The sequence below is a fragment of the Petromyzon marinus genome, chromosome 42, assembly GCF_048934315.1.
Source record: "Petromyzon marinus isolate PM22_M1 ecotype Great Lakes invasive population chromosome 42, UKy_Petmar_22M1.pri1.0, whole genome shotgun sequence".
Taxonomy (NCBI): domain Eukaryota; kingdom Metazoa; phylum Chordata; class Hyperoartia; order Petromyzontiformes; family Petromyzontidae; genus Petromyzon; species Petromyzon marinus.
In genome coordinates, this window is record NC_133708.1 from 4918097 (window position 1) to 4942180 (window position 24084).

The 24084-nt window shown below is 46.7% G+C and overlaps 2 protein-coding genes across 2 annotated transcripts; both read right to left on the reverse strand.

The window, feature by feature from the left end:
• Positions 1–957: 957 nt before the first annotated feature.
• Positions 958–16934, reverse strand: LOC142930601 (protein-arginine deiminase type-4-like). Its single transcript, XM_076073452.1, has 7 exons — positions 16753–16934; positions 14829–14983; positions 12890–13037; positions 10297–10402; positions 9342–9424; positions 4368–4493; positions 958–3658 (listed from the first exon to the last, which is right to left on the reverse strand). The coding sequence occupies exons 1-7, from the start codon at positions 16849–16851 to the stop codon at positions 3419–3421; spliced, it is 957 nt and encodes a 318-aa protein (XP_075929567.1). The 5' UTR covers positions 16852–16934; the 3' UTR covers positions 958–3418.
• A 364-nt stretch (positions 16935–17298) lies between these two features.
• On the reverse strand, positions 17299–23620 carry LOC142930633 (protein-arginine deiminase type-3-like). Its single transcript, XM_076073629.1, has 6 exons — positions 23522–23620; positions 21814–21931; positions 20003–20122; positions 18554–18735; positions 17948–18051; positions 17299–17438 (listed from the first exon to the last, which is right to left on the reverse strand). The coding sequence occupies exons 1-6, from the start codon at positions 23618–23620 to the stop codon at positions 17318–17320; spliced, it is 744 nt and encodes a 247-aa protein (XP_075929744.1). The 3' UTR covers positions 17299–17317.
• Positions 23621–24084: the final 464 nt, after the last annotated feature.

Genomic DNA, 24084 nt, shown 5'->3' on the forward strand with positions numbered 1-24084 from the left:
ACATCCTATGGTTGTGGCTTTAGCCAGGAAAAAATACATTTTAGTGATATTGCTATTGATTTAATGATCAACTTATATTTAACATATGTAATTGAAGATATCGGTGTTACAAAAAATAACCTAATGATAACATGTCTAATGAATGTAAAACACTAAAATCCCTCTTGCACCCTCAAATGCGGAATGCGCACCGTTATAACGCGGAACACTCCCGTTATAACGCAGAACGCTCCCATTATAAAGCGGAATGCTCCCATTATCACGCAGAATGAGCGGCGTTATAATGCTGAATGCTCCCATTATAACACGGCATGAGCGCCGTTATAACATGGCATGAGCGCCGTTATAACATGGAATGAGCGCCGTTATAACGCGGTTTTCTGAGCAGTCGACGTCGAACTACTTTCTTGAGCTGCATGGCTGAATGGTGTGATACAGTACGCGGAATGATACAGTAACACGGCGGTGTAGCCTCAGTTATTTATCCCGCCATGTTACTCCCCGTGTGCACATCATATCTCGCCAAACTATATTGTTTACATTTTTAGTGGGGAAATAGTTTTTCGCTTAAAACTAGTTTTTAGTTTGAAGCAGCACTTATCAGGAACGCATCTACCGCCTTAAACGAGGACTTACTGTGATGATATATTTTCTCATTTTTATTAAACAAGAGCCCAGTATACGGCACGAGCGACGGAAATTATATTTTTGTTAAACGGACAGTGTGATTATCGTGGACATGACATCGTACTTTATATCGTAGCATCCCCATAAGGGGTGACCCGAATGAGCTGTGTGTGCCCATCTGGTGGAGAGGCGATGATGATGATGGCGAAGCCACTGCCAGCGCATTTCAGTTTCAAATTAGTGAACTATTCTAAACTAAAAAAAAGATTTTACCAGGTAAATAGCTCTTTTTCAGAAGCGACCTGGCCACAGAAAGTCAAGAACAAAGAACACGTTTAAACAATTTATTGAAAGCAGTGCAACATCAATCAAACACCAATATTTTAACCACATCAATTTGCAGTGGCGATTAATAAAATATAAAAGAGAAATGCACCTGGAAATGAGGCACTTCTCATAAATGTACTACTGATTTTGGTCCATGGAAGGTACATTAAAAAGCAAAGCGAATCACATGACTTGGTGGCCTGTGGTCGAACCTGGCGCCGACGTCTTTTCGATGCCGAGACACGTAGAAGAGAAGCATTTTGAATCAATATCTCCTGTAAACCGGAGTACATTCGCAGGCGGATATTGTCAAGAAACTCTGCGCTTTTAATTTAAGCTAAATTCCCAACTCTGAAAGTTTGACGCTCATGCAATGAACATTAAGTCTCACGTGGCAGAGCGGGTGAGAAAATTCCTCCCTCTGACACGTGGAGCCAGAGGTCACTTCCAGCTGTCTCAGAGGTAGCGCTGCTATATCCTCTTCAGTGAGCCATACCATTACACAAGGGGGGGTTGGTTGCACTGCTGAATGAGACATCCCAATGGATACTTCGTCTCAGACATGATGCAAACAGGGAAATTATGATAAAAATTTTGTAAAGTTTAAAAGCCATGTAAAACTATTCTTCACATTAATCTAAATCATTGTTGCCACGGCCAATTCGAGTGACGCACACTCGTTACATGTTTTTCTAATTTAAACTTTTCTTATCCAATGCAAAACTGGATGTCAGAGTTAAGTTGATCCTTGGGGCTCTAGTTATCCTTCGATCTCAAAGGATTCGCAAGTCAATTGGGGGATGAATAGGCCTGAATAGGCACGAACATCATACCAGCCACAGTTTTCTTAAATGCCTTTCCCTACACAATGTTTGCAATGATAAGGCAAAAGTCTGCTGCAAGAGTTACTTGGCTTAGATAACGCCCTTCGACAAGCCTACTATTTGTTTTTAGTCCTTAAGAGCTGGCACGAGTTACCTGCCTGAAATAATCAAATCACCATACGTGATTACAGCCTGGATTAATACTCACAAGGCAGTTGCCTGAATTGAACCAGCTGAGCAAGCTATGCCAGAGCTGTGCCGAGCCAACCCTGGTGTGACTCGAGAGGTGCTGGGTTGTTTTTCCACTGCACCAGCCAAGACATGCCAGGGCTGTACCGAGCCAGCCCTGGTGGCACTCGGGAAGTTGCTTGGGTTGCTTTTCCACTGCAACCAGCCGAGCCATGCCACCGGCAACAAGCACAACGAGCAAGTCGAGACACAGGTAGACAATGTGATGACGCCGTGTCCTCACCACAGTGTGCCGACTAGCGTCGCACATGATGAACGAATCATTAGCCCTGTTTAACACGTAGTAGTAGGCTACGTGTTAGATATAAATGTGTAATTCAGCCTGCCACCACCCGACAGCCAATTGGCGAGGTTTGTCACATCAACAAAACATGCCAATTAGTTGCTGCTTCAGCACATTGATGTGGCAAAGAGTAAAAATAGTAAATTGTGGATTTACTCTCCCAACACACAACCGGTGTGCTGTAGTAGTAACAAATTGACACGTTTTGTTTACGTTATAATCTGGATGGAACACTCATTTCTTTAGAACTGCTTTTCGTGTTTCGTTTGTGGTCCTTCCCCGACACCTCCGATAAGCACGGTTGGCTACGTATGGTGCGAAAGAAGTTCAACATACAATTCTTACAAATTGGCTGCGTCGGATGGTGGCGGGTTAATCAACGCATATTTACGTGACCTAACCCAAGCAAAACTCTTTGTGAATCATTGACCCTGACCCTGTTTGGGCCCGAGCTAGATTCAGATACTTTGTTAGCCCAGGAAATTATGCTTTGGTTGTGGCTCAGCACAGTGGGAAAACCAACCACCTGTACCATCAGTTTAACACGTAGGCTTTCGTGACCAATATTATTCATAATAAAGGTTTTTGGGTTAGATCGCGTTATGTATAAATGTGTCGTAACCCTCTACCACCCGACATGGCCAAACAGTAAAAAATGTGTCACGTTTACAAAGGACAAATAGTTTACTACTTTAGCCCACCGGTGTGTTGACGAGTGAATCAACATCATTTAAAATTTGAGTACGACGTTTCGCTGGTAATTACATCCAGCTTCATCGGGCAATTCGCCAGAATGGTAAAGCCCTCACTTTCTCCCGGTGTTAAATAGAGCAGCAGGGTGACGTCATCATTTAACTCATTCAGGTGCAGTGATTTCAGGCGGGAGGGGGGGGGGGGTATTGTAATTATAAAATCGATTGGTAATCAGTCAATGGTTATGATTAGTAATGAGTTGTAGATTAGTAATTAGTTGTAATGTGTGTTATTATAATTATATGCACAATAACACATGCGGGCCTCGCACTGGCTTGGCTCGGACGATCCAGCGGAGGACGGGCCATCGGCATGACGTGGGCTGTCGTCTTCACGCCCAGGGGCTTGACGGGTCTCACAGGGGGTCCACGTCCCACCAGCGGACGCCGGCGAAGGGTGAGCGGCGAGTGTTGGAGCCGCAGTGCACCTCGCCCTGATTGAGGTGGTAGGTCTTCAGGTCGTCGATGAAGTGGCAAGCGAGGCCCAGGGGCTCGAGCAGGGAGCGCACGCGTCTCTCCAGTGGACACTGCCCGTCCACGTGCGGCCAGAATGGCTTTGGGATGCCCAGTTGCTTGTTGAGCACCACCATGTTCACCTGGGCCACGGAATGGCACGGGAGAAATTAATAAGCCTGCATTTTAACGATGATATAAGGAATAATATACTATTTTGCAGAGGTTCTTAGCAGTCAGTTGTAGAGTATTCCAAGTTGGTCATAGAGGAGTGGGGTAGTTTAGGGTACAGTATACAAAGTATGTATGTACGGTGAACTTATTTCGCACCGTGTGTAGCCAACAGTGCTAATGGGAGGTGCGGGGTAAAGACAACAAACTAAACACAACAACAAGCAGTTCTAAGGAAATGAGTTTCCTGTGGCTGAAGTCACGATACAGCGCAAGCACAATGCGATGGCAGTGGTGGATGGTGAATGTTTACAACTGAGACTGCCACTAGTGTGACCACTTGGCAGCATCGTGAAATAAACAGATCTAAGAGAAGGGCACGGCAAGATGCCGGATGGCTATCGTAAACAAAATTCGGATATTGCCATTTCTAACAGATGCCGGTTTAATGGAGCATTCTGGATGGTAAAGTGCCGAATTGCAGAGCTTTTCCTGTATATACTATTAAAAATAATAATAAAAAAATTAAGCTTCTAATCTCAATGGTCCTCAAACTATTTGTGATGGACAGGTCACTTCTGAAAAAGAGCTATATAGATCAGTGGGCCTTACCTGGTAAAATAAAAAAAATAGTTAAACAGTTAAAGAGTGGAGCTTTGGTAACAGAGCATCCACACGCACCACGTCGGGGAAGTAGGCCTCGGCCTTGCTCTCGTTGAGGAAGAAGAGCACGGGGAGGTCGATGATGTCCGCCTCCTCCAGGCCCAGCTCCCTCTTGAGCACGTCGCGGTTCCAGTCAATGCAGCGCTGCCACCACAGTCGTTGCCATTAATACGCACGTGTGCGTGTGTGTGCGCGCGTGTGTGTGTGCATTTCTTCACAGGTGCTCGCTAACAGCACTTGCCCCAAAAGGCCGTTAAGGCTATATGGGGGATCTTTGTCTTTGTGCCTTACAAAATTGGCGCGTGATTTTTGGCGATTTCAGTGGCGATTTTCTTTTTCTCTCACTAACTTTGACGTCAATTATTTTTTATATGCATGTAGTATTAATAATAACGAACGATAAAAAGTAGCATTCAAAGCCATCAAATGGGGCTGTCTTTGGCCTTATGGAAACAATAGGCTTTTGTATTCTTTGGTTCTTTCGGTAAAGTCACGTAGGTAATAATAGAATAAAATAAAACAAAAATAAAAACAACTAAATTAAATCACGACGTTTTGGGCGCAACACAAGCGCCCGTCATCAGGTGGAACACAACAGTTAGAAACATCTAACTGCAGTGAAACAAGACGCTATATAAATAAGAGAGGGGTGGGAGGAGCCAAGGTGGGGGGGTGGGGGGTGGGGGGTGCGTGGGGCGGGGGGTAGGGCATAGGAAGATCAAAGAGAGAAAAGGGAAGACACTAAACATGCTGCAATGGACAACATGACACTAAACATGCCGCAATGGACAACAACATCATGTAGTTATGATTTTACCTGATTAATAACATATTTCCAATGATTGCTCAATTTGTATCCATCATCTCAGTTAAAGTTATGTCTATGTTTGTGTATCTGGATGGCTTCATGAACAAACCTTTCATAGTAGCCAGATGGTTTGCAGAGTACCTTGGTCTCGGAAAAAACAATATCATGAGAGCCCACAGCATTATAGCAGTGATCAGCAACTGCGGAGGAATTGGTTTTTCCGTGTTTCAGATCTGACTTGTGCTCGCGGACACGGTCAGAAACATGACGTTTCGTTTCGCCAATGTAACGATCACCACAGATGCAACTTAGTTTGTAGATTCCAGGGTATTGCAAGTCAGGAATGACATCCTTCACAGATGAGATTAGATCACGGATTTTGTGTACTGTACTAAATCGGACCTGGATCTTGTGTTTTGTTTAAGATTTTGGCAACCTTTTTGGTAACGCCATCTATGTATGGTAACGTGATGGTTTTGATCGGAGTCTTAGGGGGTTGTTTCTCCATGGTAGGAGATACAACTTTGCGGATACTACGGACCGAGTATCCATTCATCTTAAGGGCCATGTGTACATGTTCTAATTCATTGACCAGGTGGTGTTGGTCAGAGATGCAGTCGGCCCTATGGATCAGTGTTTTGATGAGGGAATTCTTCTGTGCCGGATGGTGGTGGGAATCAGGCTTCAGATAGGAGTCTGTGTGGGTGGCATTCCTTTAGACAGAATGTCCCAAAGAGCCATGGGACCTCCTCTCAAACAGAACATCCAAGAATGGTAGCTTGCCATCCTTCTCCACTTCCATGGTGAATTTGATTGATGGGTGTATGGAGTTAATGTGGTCAAGAAATTGGTTCAATGCTGGTAGGCCATGTTGCCAAATGACGAAAGTGTCATCCACATATCTCTTCCACAGGGAACGACATAGGGTGGATGTCTGGATGGCGTCTGTTTCAAATTTCTCCATGAAAACATTGGCTATCACTGGTGACAAGGGGGACCCATGGGGTATCCTCATTTTGTTTGTAGAAAGTACCATTCCAGGTGAAGTAAGTGTTGATGAGGCAGTGCCTAACCAGCACAGGGACATCAGGGTTCAGTCCATGTTGGACAAAGTGTTCAATTATTGCTATGGTGTCAGTAGGCCTCGGCAAGGTAAGGTAAAAGGTTAAAACAACGAGCCTACCTTTACCCTACCTTTTACCCTTACCCCACTTTTTACCCTTACCCCATACAAATTACCCGATTACAGGGTAATTACTGGGGTACTACACATGAAAAAGGTTTATAACAGGTAAATGCTAGGTAGAGTGCTTTATTCATAGAGAATACTCTCGATGATTACAATTTTACACGCTTTATTTTAACTCACTGTTGTTGTCCTCAAATCTTGTAACTAAATTTTAACCCACTTCCCAATGTGGTATCGACTGCAAACTTGATATACTTATGTCATACTGATGACAATACTATATTCTATCATTAAAATATATATATAAGTTTTAAACATTTTTTATGTTATGTTTCGGCTTGGGTCTAATTGTCCACAGTCAACTGACGTTGGCTGTAATTGGCCACGGTCCCTTACGTTACGGCAAGCTTCGGGGCCACTTCCTGGAGTCGTGGAGTTCTGCAATTACTCATACATTTCATAAAAGCGTGTTTTTAAGAAAGTTTTTTTTAAATATTACTAATTAAATGGAGGCCACGGACTGCGCCACGGAGCTTTTAGTGGTAAACAAGGCACCGTATTTACCGGGTAATACTTCGCGCTACCGTTACCCTACTGGGTAATTCTTCCGAGCTACCTTTAACCCTACCCTTTACCTTACCCGTTGGCATGTCGACACCTTTACTCTTTTACCCGGTAAAAAGGGTAAATTACCTTACCTTGCCGAGGCCTAAGTGTCAGGCACTGGAACCTTGGTAAATGGAGAGACCACATCAAAGCTGACGAGGACATCATCAGGGGACAGTGAAATGTCCTTGAATAGAGAGACCAAGTGAGTTGAATTAAGTACAGCTGAAGTGGTCTTGCCAGTAAAGGGAAGTAAAGTATCCGGCAGAAAACGGGCTAGTTTGTAGGTAGGTAAGTTGATCGTGGACACGATGGGCTGCAATGGGGTACCTTCTTTATGGATCTTGGGAAAACCATAGAATCTGGGTGGTCTAGCAGCCGAGGGTTTTAGGGAGAGCCGTTTGACTGGTTCGATTAGGGAAGTCGAACTGGTAATTTTCTTGTTGGTTTTAGTAGTTAGGCTGTTAGTCAGATCTCTATTGATTTTGGAGTAGCTGCCATCATTGAGTAGGCCCTGGATTTTGTTGTTGTATGTGGTTATATCCATGATGACAGTGGCATTGCCCTTGTCGGCCGAGAGGATGACTATCTCATCCCTCTTTTTCAAATTTACGAGTTCAGAGCGCTCATTTTTGCCAATGTTGCTAATGGGTTTCTTAGAATTTTTGAGGATAGTGGCAATTTCAGCTCCAGCAACGTCTGTTTGGATGTGTCCTAAGCCTTTGAGGGCTCAGCATGTTTAGTGTCATGTTGTCCATTGCAGCATGTTCAGCATGTTAGTGTCTTCCCTTTCCTCTCTTTGATCTTCCTATGCCCTACCCCACGCACCCCCACCCCCCCACTCTGTATCTCCTCCTTGGCTCCTCCCACCCCTCTCTTATTTATATAGCGTCTTGTTTCACTGCAGATTTCTTGCCCAGTTCAGCAGTTGTTTCTAACTGTTGTGTCCCACCTGATGACGGGCGCTTGTGTTGCGCCAGAAACGTCGTGATTTAATTTAGTTGTTTTTATTGTTGTTTTATTTCATTTTTTTATCTACGTGACTTTACCGAAAGAACCAAAGAATATGGATCCTTGCAGTCACGAAAACTTAAAATCTAGAATAGGCTTTTGCTCATGAAACGGATATACGGTGAAGTCCTCGCTTAACGCGTGTTCACACAGCGCGTTCCTCGCTACGAGAGTTCTGCGAGGGAGCACTCTCGCACACAAGCGGAACGCGCCATGCAACAACGCTGGCTGCTCTCAGTTATAACGCTGGCCGCTCCCCATTATAACGTGGACCACGCCCCGTTATAACGTGGTTCCTGAGCGGTCGACGACGAACTACTTTCTTGAGTCGCGCGACTAAGCGGTATGATACAGTAACGCGGAACAATACAGTAACGCGACGGCGTACCCTCAAATTAGTTGTATGTCCTACCATCGGATGAGTTAATTATATAAACGTGATTCAGTCGGTTAATTCCTCACTTAATGCATTTACACTGAACGCAGCACTTTTCAGGAATGCATCTACCGTGTAAACGAGGAATTTCTGAACACGAATGAATCCCACCCCCTGCACGAGGCAGGTGTTTGAAGGACACCCTAAAATCGTGTGTGTGTGTGCTTATCTCTGGGTATCAGTGTGTGCGTGTGTGGTTATCTCTGGGTATCAGTGTGTGTATGGTTATCTCTGGGTATCAGTGTGTGTGTGTGTGGTTATCTCTGGATATCAGTGTGTGAGTGTCTGTGGTTATCTCTGGGTATCAGTGTGCGAGTGTGTGGTTATCTCTGGGTATCAGTGTGTGTGGGTGTGGTTATCTCTGGGTATCAGTGTGTGTGTGTGGTTATCTCTGGGTATCAGTGTGTGTGTGGTTATCTCTGGGTATCAGTGTGTGTGTGGTTATCTCTGGGTATCAGTGTGTGTGTGTGGTTATCTCTGGGTATCAGTGTGTGTGTGTGGTTATCTCTGGGTATCAGTGTGTGTGTGTGGTTATCTCTGGGTATCAGTGTGTGTGTGTGTGGTTATCTCTGGGTATCAGTGTGTGTGTGTGTCTGGTTATCTCTGGGTATCAGTGTGTGTGTGTGTGGTTATCTCTGGGTATAAGTGTGTGTGTGTGGTTATCTCTGGGTATCAGTGTGTGTGTGTTTGGTTATCTCTGGGTATAAGTGTGTGTGTGTGGTTATCTCTGGGTATCAGTGTGTGTGTGTGTGGTTATCTCTGGGTACCAGTGTGTGTGTGTGGTTATCTCTGGGTATCAGTATGTGTGTGTGGTTATTTATGGGTATCAGTGTGTGGTTATCTCTGGCTATCAGTGTGTGTGTGTGGTTATCTCTGGGTATCAGTGTGTGGTTATCTCTGGGTATCGGTGAGAACAGGTCCACCTCTGGGTGAATACTGTACCTGCACATTATTGTTTTCAGTCGTGATGTTTATGTCATCGAGGATGTCCTGAATCTTCATCTTGCGCTCCAAGGATGAGACAACTGTGGGGGGATCATAGATGGGAAGAGGGTGATCGCGATAGAGGAGATGTGGGAGGTCAGAGGTTAGGTTTCATTGCTTACAGCATTGACTACAACTAGCATTACTGCCTGTTGTAATTACAACTAGCAGTAACTACAACTAGCAATGGTGAAACGTCATACTCAGATTGTAAATGTTGTGGATTTGCTCTCCAACACACCGGTGTGCTGTGCTAGTAACAAATTGGCATGTTCTGTTTACGTGACAAACCTCAATAATTGGCTACGTCGGGTGGTGGCGGTTTTAACGATACATTTATATTTACGCGATCGAACCCAAAAAATCCGTATTACGGATTCTGTTCAATGCAAAACCGGTACCAGTTCTCGGTGCAAATCAATCGCTGCCACCCAAAGAGAGATGCCAATTTCCTGATTGTCCAACTGAAACCCAAGACATGTGGCAGCCCTGACTTTATAATGCCATCCAATGTTTGGTGCTTTACAGTTATATTTCTTGGAAAGGCAAGGATATTTTCCCAAAACGTATTTTTTCTTTCTTTGCAACTCACCAGATGGAAGTCTTTACAAAAGGGTCGGTGCCTCATTTTTCTCTTCTAGTCAATCATGACCCAGAACTTTTATCAGTATTAGAATACAGTCTAGGAAAGGCCTAAGGCCCAATCCACCACGTTTCCATTTTGCCTGCTTTCAGATGCCCTCAACTAGCAGAAGACGAATATGTACCTGCACATTAAAGCTAAACACAAATACGTAGTCGTCCAATGTGCGGGACACCGCTTCATTTAATACCTAGGATCTTGCGCTGCCAACTGCAGCTTCAGCGTCGATGTTTATAAATCTTCAACCTGCACATTTAGTGACGAGCTCACCGTCTGGGCAGCTCTCAAAGAGGCGCCTCTGGCCGTGGCCCTGCTGGTGCAGCTCCTTGAGGAGACGGAGACACGCGTTGGGGCTCGCGAGCAGCAGCCGGAACCCCTGTGTGTCGCACGGCACCACAAGCAAATCGCACACAACAACAACACAAACACGTAGAACACGACAATAATAACACCACGCAAAGCACAATACAATTCACCGTAACACAAACACGTCACACACAATGACAACACAACACAATGCACAGCAACACAAACACATCGCACACAACGACAACAACAACACAAACACGATGAACAACGGCAATAACAACACCACACAAAGCACAACACAATGCACGGCAGCACAAACGCATCACACACAACGACAATAACACCGCACAATGCACAGCAACACAAACATATCGTACACAACGACAACACCGTACAACAACACAAACACACAATGACAACGACATCAACACAAACACATCGCGTACAACAACGACAACAACAACACAACACACAACAACACAAACAGACAAAGATCGTTAGCAGCCCCGCCGTTGGGCAGGGGCCTCCCACCCGCGTCTTCCACTCTTCACGATCTCTTTGCCACCTCCATCTCGGGCATTCCCCCAAACTGCATCTCATCCCACAATCTCATTTTCCATCTTTATTTTTCCTTCCAATCTTCAGCCTTAGTTCCTTTGGTAATGTTTCCCCATCTCTCATCCGATGTGCGAGCAATATCAGCCCCCCACTGGAAGCCCTGCGGCCACCTTGCGCCACTGATGACGCCGTCACTCGTCGTCACCGAGGTCGTCACTCTGGACATCTTTGTGAAAAAGAGCTTTGTAGCTCATCGGATTCTTCCAATAAAAATAATTCAGATTATGATTCTGAGTGTCGCGCGTCTTGAAGGCCGGATGCCTGACAGCTGCCATTGGAAAATGCATGCCGCTTAAATGATTATTTTAAAAAAATCTGTCTTCTAATTGATTTTTCTAAATCTCACACAAACCCTCCTATTATTTCCTTTTTAAAGATCTTATTATCTTGTTCAAGTAAAAAAAGATCAATGGTCATCTATTTGCATATTCTCCAGATTATAAGAGACAGTTTTTTTCTCCCCGTACTTTAAAACAACATTTCCAGGTGCATCTTATTATTCAGTTTTCGTGTGTGTGACCAATATAACTTTATTGACACTGGGCACATGTTTAGAGTGCATCGGACCTTGCAAGTCTTTTATAATGATGAGACTATGGTATACCTTCAATAGTGCTGTTTGTTTGCTCACCCCTTGGCATTTTGGGCCTGTGCTTAGCAACCACAATAATAACAACAAAATAAACAACGCATGTATATAGACATTGTGCATGCACGTGTGCTCGAATATACAGGGTGCTTAAAAAAATGTTTAACACGTCTGAGAATTTGCAACAATGCCACAAGAAATGTGCCTCCAGGCTCTGGAGACCACCTGGAGATGATTCCAGGCATGTGTTGACAATGATTGCGAACAAGTGGAGACTTTCACATTTTTAAGCTATTAACATTACATTTTGGTATCATGTTACAGTACCTTATCCGTTATTGTTTCATTAAAAACGATAGTCCCATTTAAGTGTTAACGTTTTTTGGAAGCGGCCCGTACTCGAGGCCAGCGGTACTCCACGCCAGCGGTTCCCAACCCTCTTTCCCAACCTCCAAATATTTAGCGGAACACCACACGCTGCAACCACTAGTTATTTGAAATTGTGCATTTCCTCGGTGAGGATGTTATTATTTATCTTTTTTTCCACGGGACCCCCACCCCACCATAGTAGCCTCGCGGACCACAGGTTGGGAACCACTGCTCGAGTTTAAAAATCCATCCATGGTCCTGCCCCACCCTCGTCTTGCTTCTCTCGTCTCTTACTCCTCTGTTACATCCTATCCTCTATGCTCCCAGTCTCTGCGGTCCCTCTCCGTGCCGCCCTCACCATCCTGCACCCAGCCTCGCTCTCTCGTTCCTTGTCCCTTCTGGCTCCCCTTCACTGGGAACAAACTCCCACTGCATGCGGAACAATCATCGTTGCCAGAACAACCAGCTGCCGCTCCTCCCTTAAATCCCATTTCTTCTCCCCAGTCCAATCTACTACTGCTGCTGCTACTAAACTAACCTAAAATTAAATTAAACCATTATTTTACCAGGTGAGGCCCACAGAGCTATGTAGTGCTTTTTCATTAGTGGCTAATCACATGGGCATTTATTGCAGCCAAATGCTTTAAAAGCATATTGATTCTAAACGTGAAGGACCCGGAGACAAATCCTCGCGACCACAGGAAGAACATGCAAACTCCAAATATACAGCAGGCGTCAGGGTCAGTATGAAATCCACTACCTTCTCTACACCAGGTAAGGTAGTTAAAATCTTGCCACCGTGGCGCCTCCCTGTCCCCCACCCCCCAGCTACTACCAGACCTACCCCAACCCCCCCCCCCCTTAACCTCTCCCGCCTGTCCTCCTAACCGTCACCTAAACTACACCACCACTTTCTAAATCGCAACAACCACCATCATCTCCCGTGTAATCGGAGGACAGTTCACCATCACGCCAAACCTTGCGGTCGGGCGCCGGCACGAAGCTCATGAACTCGTCGACGTGGCCCACGCTGAGCCAGTCGCTGTAGAGCTCAACGGGCGCCTGCACCTGCTGCGCGAACAGGAACTCGCGCACGGCGCGGGCCATTTTGCGCCCCGCGCGCTCTCTGCAGGGACGGGACCACATACGAGACAAGCGGGGCGCGGCGGGTCAGGGCGGGTCGGGATGTCACACCTGGGCGACAACGGCGGGCGACGGAGTCAGGGGGATAAGGGGACAGGAGGTGGAGAGGGAATGCGGTGAATGGGACGATCCTGCGAACGAGGGACCCATTTGAGCTCGAGGTGGTGCGTGGCACGTGCCTGTAGTCCCGCCACTCTTAGAGTGATTGGTGCAGCGGCGGCGTGGTTGGCTTGGGCCCTGGTGAAAATAATTAATTGGGCCCCCCCATCCCTCCATCTTCAATTTTCCCCCACTTTGTATCATAAATCGTTACATCTCAATTATGAAGCTGTTTCATGACCGTTCCCCTCTTGTCTGTGTGTGTGTGCGAGCTGCTTAATGAGCTCATTCTTTACGTTTTCTGGCTTTCTGCCGAGTTCGGTTATGATTCGGAATCATACTATACAGTGTTGTTATGTTAAGGTTTGGTATTGAGCGGTATGCCATGTTAATTTAAAAAATATCGCACGATATGCTGCTAGGTGTGTACAAGTTGTTCATATGCTAGTGGTCACATGGCTATATATTTTTTTTGCTCTCAGGAAGCCACTAGAGTTATGCCCTTTCAAATCGAAATTGAAAAAACATTCTTTAAAACTGATTTTTGTACTTAGTTGATCCTGCAATCTCAAATGTAAATGATCTATAAACCTGAAAAGTTTGCATCTGAACTTCAATCTTTGATTAGTTTGTTGTCCTTCCCCCACACCTCCGATTAGCACGGCTGGCTAACGTACGGTGCGAAAGAAATTAAATGTGCACACCTATATACAACACCTGGACTCCTCTGGCTTATCGGCAGTGCCTTCCCTGTGACGGCACCAGAGAAGGTGTCGGTCCAGCGATGTTGGTAAATTGTCACGATTCAGCATCGTGACCAAACTCGTCCGTTTTTTGTGTAGATGGTACCTCGTTTGTATTTTCTCATTTATTTCTCTGTCTCATTTGTTGCAGTTTTTTCTTGACGATGGGTGTTTGAGGAATCGCCGATTCCAATACAATTGTTGCATTCAACGGCGAGCGCACGTCCAAATGTGCTTTCATGTGAATTCCAGTCTTGCGCAAGAGCAATTTTCGATGTCCACTCGCCACGACGAGAGTGCTTCGGGAGGAGGCAGCTTTGTCATTGTCTCCCATTGAAGAGGGCGAGGGCTACAGTGGTCCACTATATACTTGAACTAATTAAGGTTTGTGCAAATGAGAAAGCTATTTTTACAAGTGGGCTAATGGGGAGGGGGAGAGGGGGGGTGAAGATAACCGTACAAATGAGATAGAATAAACGTGAAAAAAATTAAGCCCAAATGAAGTGGAAGTGGAGGGGGTGGAGCTGGGGTGAGGAGGTGCATTGCGAGATGAACCAGCCAACCCGAGTTTGAATCCCGGCCATGTTCAACATCGGTTAAAGAGCGTTAACCTGAACCGGGTCTGGCCCATTCCCACTCACCAAACGTGAAGGATGGTGGAAACAACCCCCTGTGATTGACATTGGTGTGGAATGGCCTTAATGCGGAAGATTTTTTTTTAATGCAGCAAGGCAGTCAATTTCTTCCTTACTTTCTGAAAACATGACGAAAAATAATGACTGAAGAAGAATCGGCTCTTGAATCAAATCGCGACCGCCGACTGAATATTCATCGAGTTATTGAAGAGGTTCGGGGGGAGAGGGGGGGAGGTGAATCATTCCATGCGGCGACCCCCAGAATGAGAGAGGGAGTGAGACACCCAGCAGACTCACCCGGGGAAGGCGCTGCCGATGATGATGCGCCCGAGTGGATATTTCTTGCCCCTCACGATGACGGGGGGCGACACCTCAAGGTTTCCGAACGAGTCCAGGCTGTTCACCCATTCGCCTCTCCGTGTCTTCCGCGTCACATAGCCAAAGTCCTTGCCCTGAGACGCCGGCCAGGGCAGAGAAACACCATGGTGGCGAGATATTAACTACCTCGCCTGGTATGCTGGAGGTCAGCTTTTGAGACTGTCGAGAAGTTCTTACCGGGGTCCCCGACTCGGTGGTGCCTCGGCTGGGAGGCTTCCCCCCCTTGCTCTCCAAAAACCCTTGCAGAATTATGATGTTTGGTCCAAAGTCCTTCGTTTTTAGTTTCGATCATTCATTTAAGACCATTTTGCTTTGATAAATTATCCACGTGATAAGCCACTTCGTTGAGCTATAATTTGTGGCCAGGTCGCTTCCGAAAAAGAGTCATATAGCTCAGTGGGCCTTACCTGGTAAAATAAAATAAAAATGTTGGTTTTAGTTTTAAAACATGAAAGGCTCACAGACTGAAGGGCTGTAATCTGTTGGAATTTTACACGTTGAAACAGACCATGGTTCATTTACATTATTACCCACAACTAGTGACATAGGTGCATAATAAATTGAGTACAGTCTCTGAAAAGTTCACGATTTGAAAAAGAGCTATAATTGCTCAGTAAGTCTTACCCCAGTACAATAAAAAAGGTTTATTTTTTAGGAACGCAGTGAACATGACTCTCGCCATGTCCAATTGCCTCCACGGACTCATCCCTGCATGCCCCGTCTCACTCCATCCTCTCTCATCATCCCCTCGGTTCCCCTCCACGCCCCCTCCTGCTGCTCCCCTCTCATCTCACTCTACTCTCCTCCGCACGACCTTCCCATTGCTCCCTTTCTTTTTGTCCTCACCATACTCCCCCCTGTGTATAGGAGGATACGATGCATTTCGTGTGTAACAAGCAATTCCTGTGAATGGGTTACTGGATGATGTATACAGTAGTCCCTCGTTAACACTGACATCGATTAAGTATACCTATCAACCTGTTATCAGTGCCTACCTTATTTCAGACCAATTCAGACAGTATTGGTCACCCCGTGCCCTTATAAAGGGCGAAACACAAACAAATAGAAACAAAATTTTGCCCGCATGGAAACGGCTGTACGCCGTATGGACCTGAAAACTTAATTTCCCTGTACAAGAATACGGGTAAACCGTATGGGTTGACAGGTATGTTTAATGTTTTTTAATCGGTTCACGTTTCACCTCCTATAGGACCCCTATGGTTCCGACTGACGTTAACATGTTGATTGATGGTAATGTTTACGTTCTGCACCCCGCGTGCAGAACGTAAACATTACATGACTGGTACCGTCTTCCTGTTTCAGGAGAAACCCAATTTTCTGATATACCATGATAAGACCACCCGTTCGCCCAACTTAACGCCATTCGATTTTTTTTTATCTCTGCCATTTTTGAAATAAAGTCTACAACTAGCAAACCAAGCGACCTTGAAGAGCTTAAACATGTTACTGTTGTTGATGTTGCTGTGTCATCATCCATCCCCTACAGCTGTGTTGGAAAATGTTTTCTCAGGGTTTGAACACTGAATTAGTTTGATTATAGTGAATTATTGATCATAGTAAATGATGGACGACGTGGAAGTTTATTAATAATCCGATAATATCTAATCAATACCATAACATTTTGAATAAACTAAAAACTCCTAAGCCATATTAAATTAATGTCAGTACCTCGAATAACAATAAAACTACTCAACATTATTTTTGGTCTATTATTTTTCGGACACCCTGTATGCTTTTTAATCCGCGATTCGCGAGGCAGTGTGCATCGCTTTCTGCCATGGAAGCGTAGCCAGCAAGGGCTGGGTGGGGTCGACGCGGTTACCGTTAGAAGGATCGGCACGGCCTTAAGTTCGTGGTCCCGCGGGGAGTCGAACACGACCGGTATGACCTTGGTGGGACACTCGCAGTAGCCAAACTCCATCTCGTCCTGCGCGTGAACAAAGAGAAACGTCAATTACCCCACCCCCACGAAACCTCGCTGAGTGAATGGAGCAGCGTTGGTAGCGAGTGAATCCACCGGCGGATTAAGGCCTCCCAACGTCGCACTAAGACGTTTGGTTTGTTTGACCATACTTCACCGTGCAGGTGGAGTGCAGGCTGAAGGGTGGGCCCTAGGACCAGTTCGGATATCACTCACCACTGATGTTAGCTGTCATCAGGAAATCGAACTTGGGTCGCCGGGTTCATAACCCAGTGCTCTCACCACTGCACCACTGCACCACTGCTCCATCAGAACTAAAGCATTATGAGATGCTAATCATCTTCGACAGATGAGCTCACCCTGTGTGCTTACCACTATGAATGAGAATTGAACTCAGGTCACTGGGTTAGTAGCACAGCACGCTAACCGCTACTCTACGGCTCCCCACACACCTCAGTACTCTCTCTTACACACTGACACTCACCTGCATCCACACGTCCATATTGACCTGTATTTCAATTGGCGTGCACCCGGCCAGGTGAGCGAGGGTGGTCATCTGCTTTATGAACACCGCATTCGAGTCGACCCTGGGGTGACAAAGACAAAGTTCCCCCGTATAGCCTTAACAGACTGTAGGGGCAAGTGCTGTTAGCGAGCACCGATGAAGGCCGGCACAGCACACGAGGGGGTGGGTGGCCAGCACTACACCAACACACACTCTTCCACACACCTTTGTCTCCCTAGTGGTGACGTTTACACATTGCACCAGCTACTCCTTTGAGGCATAGTCGACCTAGGGGAGGTCCAGGACCGGTAAAAATATTCGCTATCACTGGTGTTGGCTGTGAACGGGAATCGAACCTGGGTTGCCGGGTTTGTAGCACAGCGCACTAAACTGCTACACTTCCACTCCCTACTAACCCTGAGGTGAGCACACAACCACGCAAACACACAACCACGCAACCACAGAACCATGCAACCGCTCACCATGCAGAGAGGATACACCACGCATCACACGCCACCGCATCTAGGCCCGGTTTAATTTATTTTTGGGATTAACATAAAAATCGGGAACGTATCCCTACTCCCCAGATACCTTGACATGAAGACCTCCAGCGCCGGCTGGGTATTTGGAGTCATGATCCACGGAGCCACACGAAAAACCACGCTGTCGGTGAAAATCGGTGTGCTCTGTTTGCCCTGGCAAAAGCGAGAAAATAATAATACTATAGCGTCACAAAACAACCTAACCCATAATGTTCATAATGATGGTTTTGGGTTAGATCGCATAACAATAAATGTGTTGTAACCCTCCACCACCCGACACAGCCAATTGGTAAGGGATGTGTCATGTAAACAAACGCCAATTAGTTCCAACTTCAGCCCACCGGTGTGTTGGAGAGTAAATCCACAACATTTACAATTTGATTATGACGTTTCACTGGTAATTACATCCAGCATCATGCGCCATTTGCCAGAATAGCCTATCCCACTTCACTTCCCATAGATGGATCACTGATGTCAAGATGTGTCCAGACACCTGGATAGAAAATAAATCGCAACGTTCGATGGGCAGACAAAAAGCCGACTGCTGCAAGGATGACCGGAGTCTGCGTGATGGTTTATGCTCCTCGACAAGAAAGATGGATGCACGGGGATAGATGCTGCCCAGTTGCTGCTGCTGGTTCTGCTGCCCACTCACCGGCAGGATGCTCTGGAGGAGGCTGAGGTGGAAGAGAACAAATCCGTTGAAGTCGCCGTCCGGGAAGCTTAGCCCCTCCACGAAGAGTTTAACCTCTCCGCCACGACCCGGGTACTCGAACAAGTAGCTCGACTTGCCCGGCCCCAGCGAATGGCTCTCCGTGCCTATCACCTTGCTCAGATCTCAACACCACCGAGGCACCGACAACGTGTCAACCAGCGAGTGTCCTTCACTTGACATATCCCCCGTCACGTTTACAAGCTTGTGATGGTTGTCCGATCTCAGAATCAAGAGTAGGATTCAGACTGGAGAGTGAATTAAAACCTTTTCTATCTGCGAGGATTACGTTGTTGAAAATGCTCGCGAATGCAGAAAAACCTTTGCTCCAGTGGGGGAAAAGTGGGGTGAAGTTCCTGGAACGAGTGAACATAGGGAGGAAATGGTAAGTGTTAAATAACTATGAATACAATAAATAAATAACATTCAGAAGTACGACGTTTTTTTAATTTCCTTTCATAATGATGATGATTTGACAATGATAGAGGTGGTGGTGGTGGTGATCTCCTCGGGAGATACAGGGGTTTGATAACAACGCAGCACAGCTGTTATCAGTTCAGCACTGGGGAGCGCAAGCCGCAACACTCTCCCTGATTGCATTCGCGTTCTTTTTAATGGACCAGACAGTCGACTCGTTTATACATTTGGTATAAGTACGTATATGAAGTAAAAAAATCCACAAGAGTGAGTTTAGAGCGGGATTACTGCAAGACGTGAGGACTATGTGGGCAGCCGAGAGGGCATACCTGATCTTTGCAGACAGTTTCAAATGTAGTAACATTCTGTGCTCACCTCCCTAGTGTCGATGGTCTGTAGGCACTACGCACACTCGCGAATACTGAGTCTGGCGGGTCGCGAAGAGGGAAAAATGGATACATTTAGAAACTCGCGAATATGCGAAACTTGCAAATCCAGAACTCGCGCTTAGTGAGGATTTCTTGTATTTGGATTGAGGACTGCCTCAGGATACCAGCTACCATAGGCTTGAGATGCCAGGTAACCAGGAGATAGCAACGCAGCTACAGAATGTATGAAGTGAAGTCGTGAGTCGTAAGGAATGAACTGGCGGACCGTATCTCTCTTTAAATACACCTTGATGCTAAATGCAGAGGGAAAAAAAACCGGAGGACCCGGAGAAAAATCGACGCAGCCACGGGAAGAGAGACATGCAAACTCCAAATATAGAGAAGTGAGGGTCGGGATCTTACCCACGAACTCCTGTATACCCAGCGAGGTTGTTAACATCTCCTAGCCACCGTGCAAAGTGATTATAGACAGGCGTCAGGGTTGGGTTTGAGCCCACGACCTCCTGTATCCTGTATACCAGATGAAGTAGTTAACATCTCTTAGCCACTGTGGCGCAGTGCTCCGTTGGGTCGATGGGCCTCTCACCAGGTACGTGGAAGACGCCGGCGTGCTGCGACTCGAGGGTGTGCAGCTGGAGGCTGTAGCCGGGCGGCAGCTTGGCGGGACCTCGGGTACGAACCAGCATGGGCGACATGTCCTGCAGGTCTGTCGGGGGATGGTCACATGCGGCGGCATAGCGATCATCACCCATCAGCTCATTAGTGACACAGTGATTATCACCCGTCAGCTCAGTGACACGGTGATCATCACCCGTCAACTCATTAGTGACACAGCGATCATCACCCGTCAGCCCATTAATAACACGGCGATCATAACCCGTCAGCTCTTTCTGAAGCCAGCATCGCAGCTTCACTCGATCTCATTCCCTCTTCTCATTCCTCTCTTTCTCCACTGCATCTACCCAACCTCCTTCCTGGTCTTCCCTCCTCCCAGTTTCCCTCCACTTTTGTGGGCACCGCAACATGGCTCCCGCGACGCTTCGTCGACACCCAAGGCCTCTCGCCCCTCTAGGGGGAGCCCTTCTAAAGCAGTGGTTCTCATACCGGGGGGTACTCGGGGGTACAAGCAGTGCCAGATTAAGCTAGTGCGGGGCCTGTAGCATATGTTATAAAGGGGCCCTAAATATGAAAACACAATATTTTTACTTGCATAGTAAAGTCATTGTATTTTTTAGTTTGCTATACAGCCAAATACGACAAATCGCTAACCTTTAAACACCCAGTCATTCATAAAAGTTGAAGTCGGTATAGTACTATAATAATAGAGAATCACTGAATTGGAATTGATAGCTTCAAAGCATTTAGCGCGGGGCCCTTGAAAGTGCGGGGCCCGTAGCTAATGCACGTGTAGCTACTGCACGTGTAGCTACTGCACGTGTAGCTACTGCACGTGTAGCTACTGCACGTGTAGCTACTGCACGTGTAGCTACTGCACGTGTAGCTACTGCACGTGTAGCTACTGCACGTGTAGTAGCTACTGCACGTGTAGTAGCTACTGCACGTGTAGGGGGTACCTGAGGTGATTTATCAATGAGAGTCATTTTGTAAATAATCTTAGATGAGTCTGCCAATATAAAATAACCAAGATGAAATTTATATCCATATGGTAACCCAAAACGATATGAAAGACCTTTCTAAACTCACCGATCGTAAACAATGTGGGTTTCCAAGATAACCAGCGAGCGCGAACAAATTACCTCGCGCGTTGCACAGCGTCCATTTAATTATCTTCTTTTATGCACTTGCAGTTACTAGCTAGTTAGGATACCTCACGAAATGAACAACTGGTTCAAATATTGATGTCCATTATTCATACATTTATTTCTCAGAACCATGTTTAGTCGGGCAAGGAGCTTGTGCTCGTATGAAACAAAATTCAACAAGGGGGTCACAGAAGTCGCCAATCGAAGGTTGAGAACCACTGATCTAGAGGGCGTTTACGCATGTCACACGTCACACATTTTTTGTGCATTTGTATTATTAAAGAATAAAAACGCTCAGCAAGTCGTCAATGAGGAGCACGGAGAAAGCGAAGCGGCGTGAGGTGGAGATTGGAGTTTGCATGTCTCTCTCTCTCTCTCCCCGTGGTCGCCTGTGGATTTTTTTCCGGATCCTCCGGTTTTTCCCTCAAACATTTTAAATCAACGTCACGCGTTTAGAGTATTTGGCTGCTGTAAATGTCCACGTGATGACAAGCCACCTTCGTCGAGCCGTCATTTGTGAATGCCAGGTCGCTTCTGAAAAAGAAGTTATATACAGCTCAGTGGGGCCTTGCTTGTTAAAATAAAAATTCGTTTAGTTTATCAATTTTTAGTTCATGGAGTGGCGACCGCGCACCTGCTGCCCCCTGTAGGTAGCGGTCCTCGTTGTCGGGTTTTGGGGTGGAGTCCGTCTCCTTGTCGCAATTCACCAGAAGAATGGCGCCATGCCCGTTGGGTCCCCACTTCCACGTCGCCTTCACGCGCCACAGAGAAAAAGACAAAGATCCCCCCCATGTAGCCTTAACAATACTATCAAGGCAAGCGCTGTTGTTGCGTGCAGCACCTGTGAAGGGCCGGCACGACACATGAGGGGGTGGGTGGCCAGCATCATGCCCCAGCCGCATTTGTCTTGCCCAGTGGTGATGTTTACGCGCCGCACCGGGTACTTATTTGAAGCCGAGTCGACCTTGGGGAGGTCCAGGACCAGTTCAGACTGGTGTTGGTGGCAGTCACAGTGGGTTCAAAGAACAGCGCTCTAACCATTACACTACCGCTCAGGACCACAGAGATAGAGATCCCCCATATAGCCTTAAACAGATTGTTGGGGCAAGTACTTTTCCCGAGTAGCACCTATAAAGACTGTAACGGCACACAAGGGGGTGGATGGCCAGCACCACACACCGGCTGCCTTTGTTGCCCCCAGTGGCAATGTTTACTACATGCCACACCAGGTACCCATTTGAGGCTGAGTCGACCTAGGGGAGGCCCAGGATCGGTTCAGATAATTGTCACCGGCATTGGTGGCCGTGAGCAAGAATAAAATCCGTGTAGCCGGGTTCGTTGCGAGGCATAGCGCAAAACCGTTACTGCACCACCGCCCAGCACCACGGGCACAGAGCGACAACCGTCGAAGCTTCTACAACGCCCCCCCACACCGCCACCCTCCAGTGAGCGAAGACTGCGGCCACGCTCTGGGGATGACGACACGGGCTGAGCACTCGCGCCTTTGCCGCTTGTTGCAGACGAGCGCGGTTCGAGCCCAGGGGCCGCCCTGGATGACGCCGCGGGGTGTATCAACCAGAGACAAAATGGGCCGTCTGCTTCACAGTGGTGGACATTCGAGATCCCGTGACGTGATTCGAAACGGAGTGGACCACGTGTGCCGGCGTCACGGTCCAAACTTACCAATTAAAATTACTCGTAAATGACCTATGAACTATAAAACTATACAAAAAAGGTGTATTTATACTGGAGGAATCCGATGAGCTAACAAACAATAGGAAAACACGATAGGAGTGTAAAGTAAAAAAACATACCAATAAGTATTTTTTTTTTATCTTACCAGGTAAAACTTACCGAGGTATTTACTTATTTTTCAGATGCAACCTGGCCACAAATGGTAGCTCAACGCAGTGGCTTATCGTGTGGAAATTTATAGCAGCAAAATACTCCAAACACAAGTCGATTATAAATGTGGAGGGAGAAAGCAGAGTGAGAAAGACGCAAACTCCAAATATACAGCAGGCGTCAGGGTCGGGATCGAACCCACGACCTCCTGTATACCAGGCAAAGGAGTTAGCATCTCGCCACCGATGACGGGGGCAGAAGAGGATAGTGTGCGGCCGTCCACCTAGCTGGGCTTTGACAGAAAACCACGAGCATGTGAGAGGGAGTGGACAGGGTGAGATGAAACGAGAAGGGAGTAGGCAGGAGTGAGCCCTTGCAGAGAAACAGAGGTGACCTCTATTTTTTTATATTGTTAACAACCCTGCCAAGCCCTTCCCGACCCCCCGCCCCGAGTTGCCAGAGCATGCTCTCTGGACAGAAGCTCCCTTCTTCCTCACTCTGCTGTCCGGATCTGGAACTGCCTCCCTGATTAACACATTGTCGGCAAAGTCACCAATTCCGGTCTTCAGGCCTTCAAATGCCGAGCACAGACACATGGGAAATTTTCTAATGTCACCACACGCCTTGTAGGGACTGAATCTTTGAGCTGTAGTGAACCAATGATAATGGCAATTAGATGTACTAATGTTTAACATGTAGGCTTTCACGACCAACATCATCCATAATACAGGTGTTTTTTGGGTTCGTGGCGGTGGCGGCTTTAACGACATTCATATCTTTATTGTAACTGTAAAAAACCTGCATTATAGATGTACTAATGTCTGATATGGCGATCGTTCACAATTGCACCCAATGCAACAAAAAACAGATTAACGCGAGCCCCATACAAAGCGCTGATCACCAAAATGCAGTTGGGAGGGGGGGGGTAGAACAGAAATTCTGCAAACAGCAGCCCCGAGTTTTCGGCGCGACAGGGGCCTAGCGAAGTGCGGAAAAAACTGGGCACACTACCCCACACAGGTGGGGAACGCCCGCGGGGGGAGGGGGGGGACATTATTGT

Bases quoted from the DNA above. Each gene is read 5' to 3' on its own strand.
- LOC142930633 (XM_076073629.1), bottom strand. From the start codon at position 23,620: ATGTGTCTGTGCTCGGCATTTGAAGGCCTGAAGACCGGAATTGGTGAC. The intron at 18,736-20,002 runs GTGAGAGGCCCA...GGTGGTGTTGAG, and splicing joins CGGCGTCTTCCACGTACCTG to ATCTGAGCAAGGTGATAGGC. The intron at 18,052-18,553 runs GTGAGTGGGCAG...CGCTTTTGCCAG, and splicing joins TCCTCCAGAGCATCCTGCCG to GGCAAACAGAGCACACCGAT.
- LOC142930601 (XM_076073452.1), bottom strand. From the start codon at position 16,851: ATGGAGTTTGGCTACTGCGAGTGTCCCACCAAGGTCATACCGGTCGTG. The intron at 13,038-14,828 runs GTGAGTCTGCTG...CCGTCCCTGCAG, and splicing joins ATCGGCAGCGCCTTCCCCGG to AGAGCGCGCGGGGCGCAAAA. The intron at 10,403-12,889 runs GTTTGGCGTGAT...TGCGACACACAG, and splicing joins TGCCGGCGCCCGACCGCAAG to GGGTTCCGGCTGCTGCTCGC.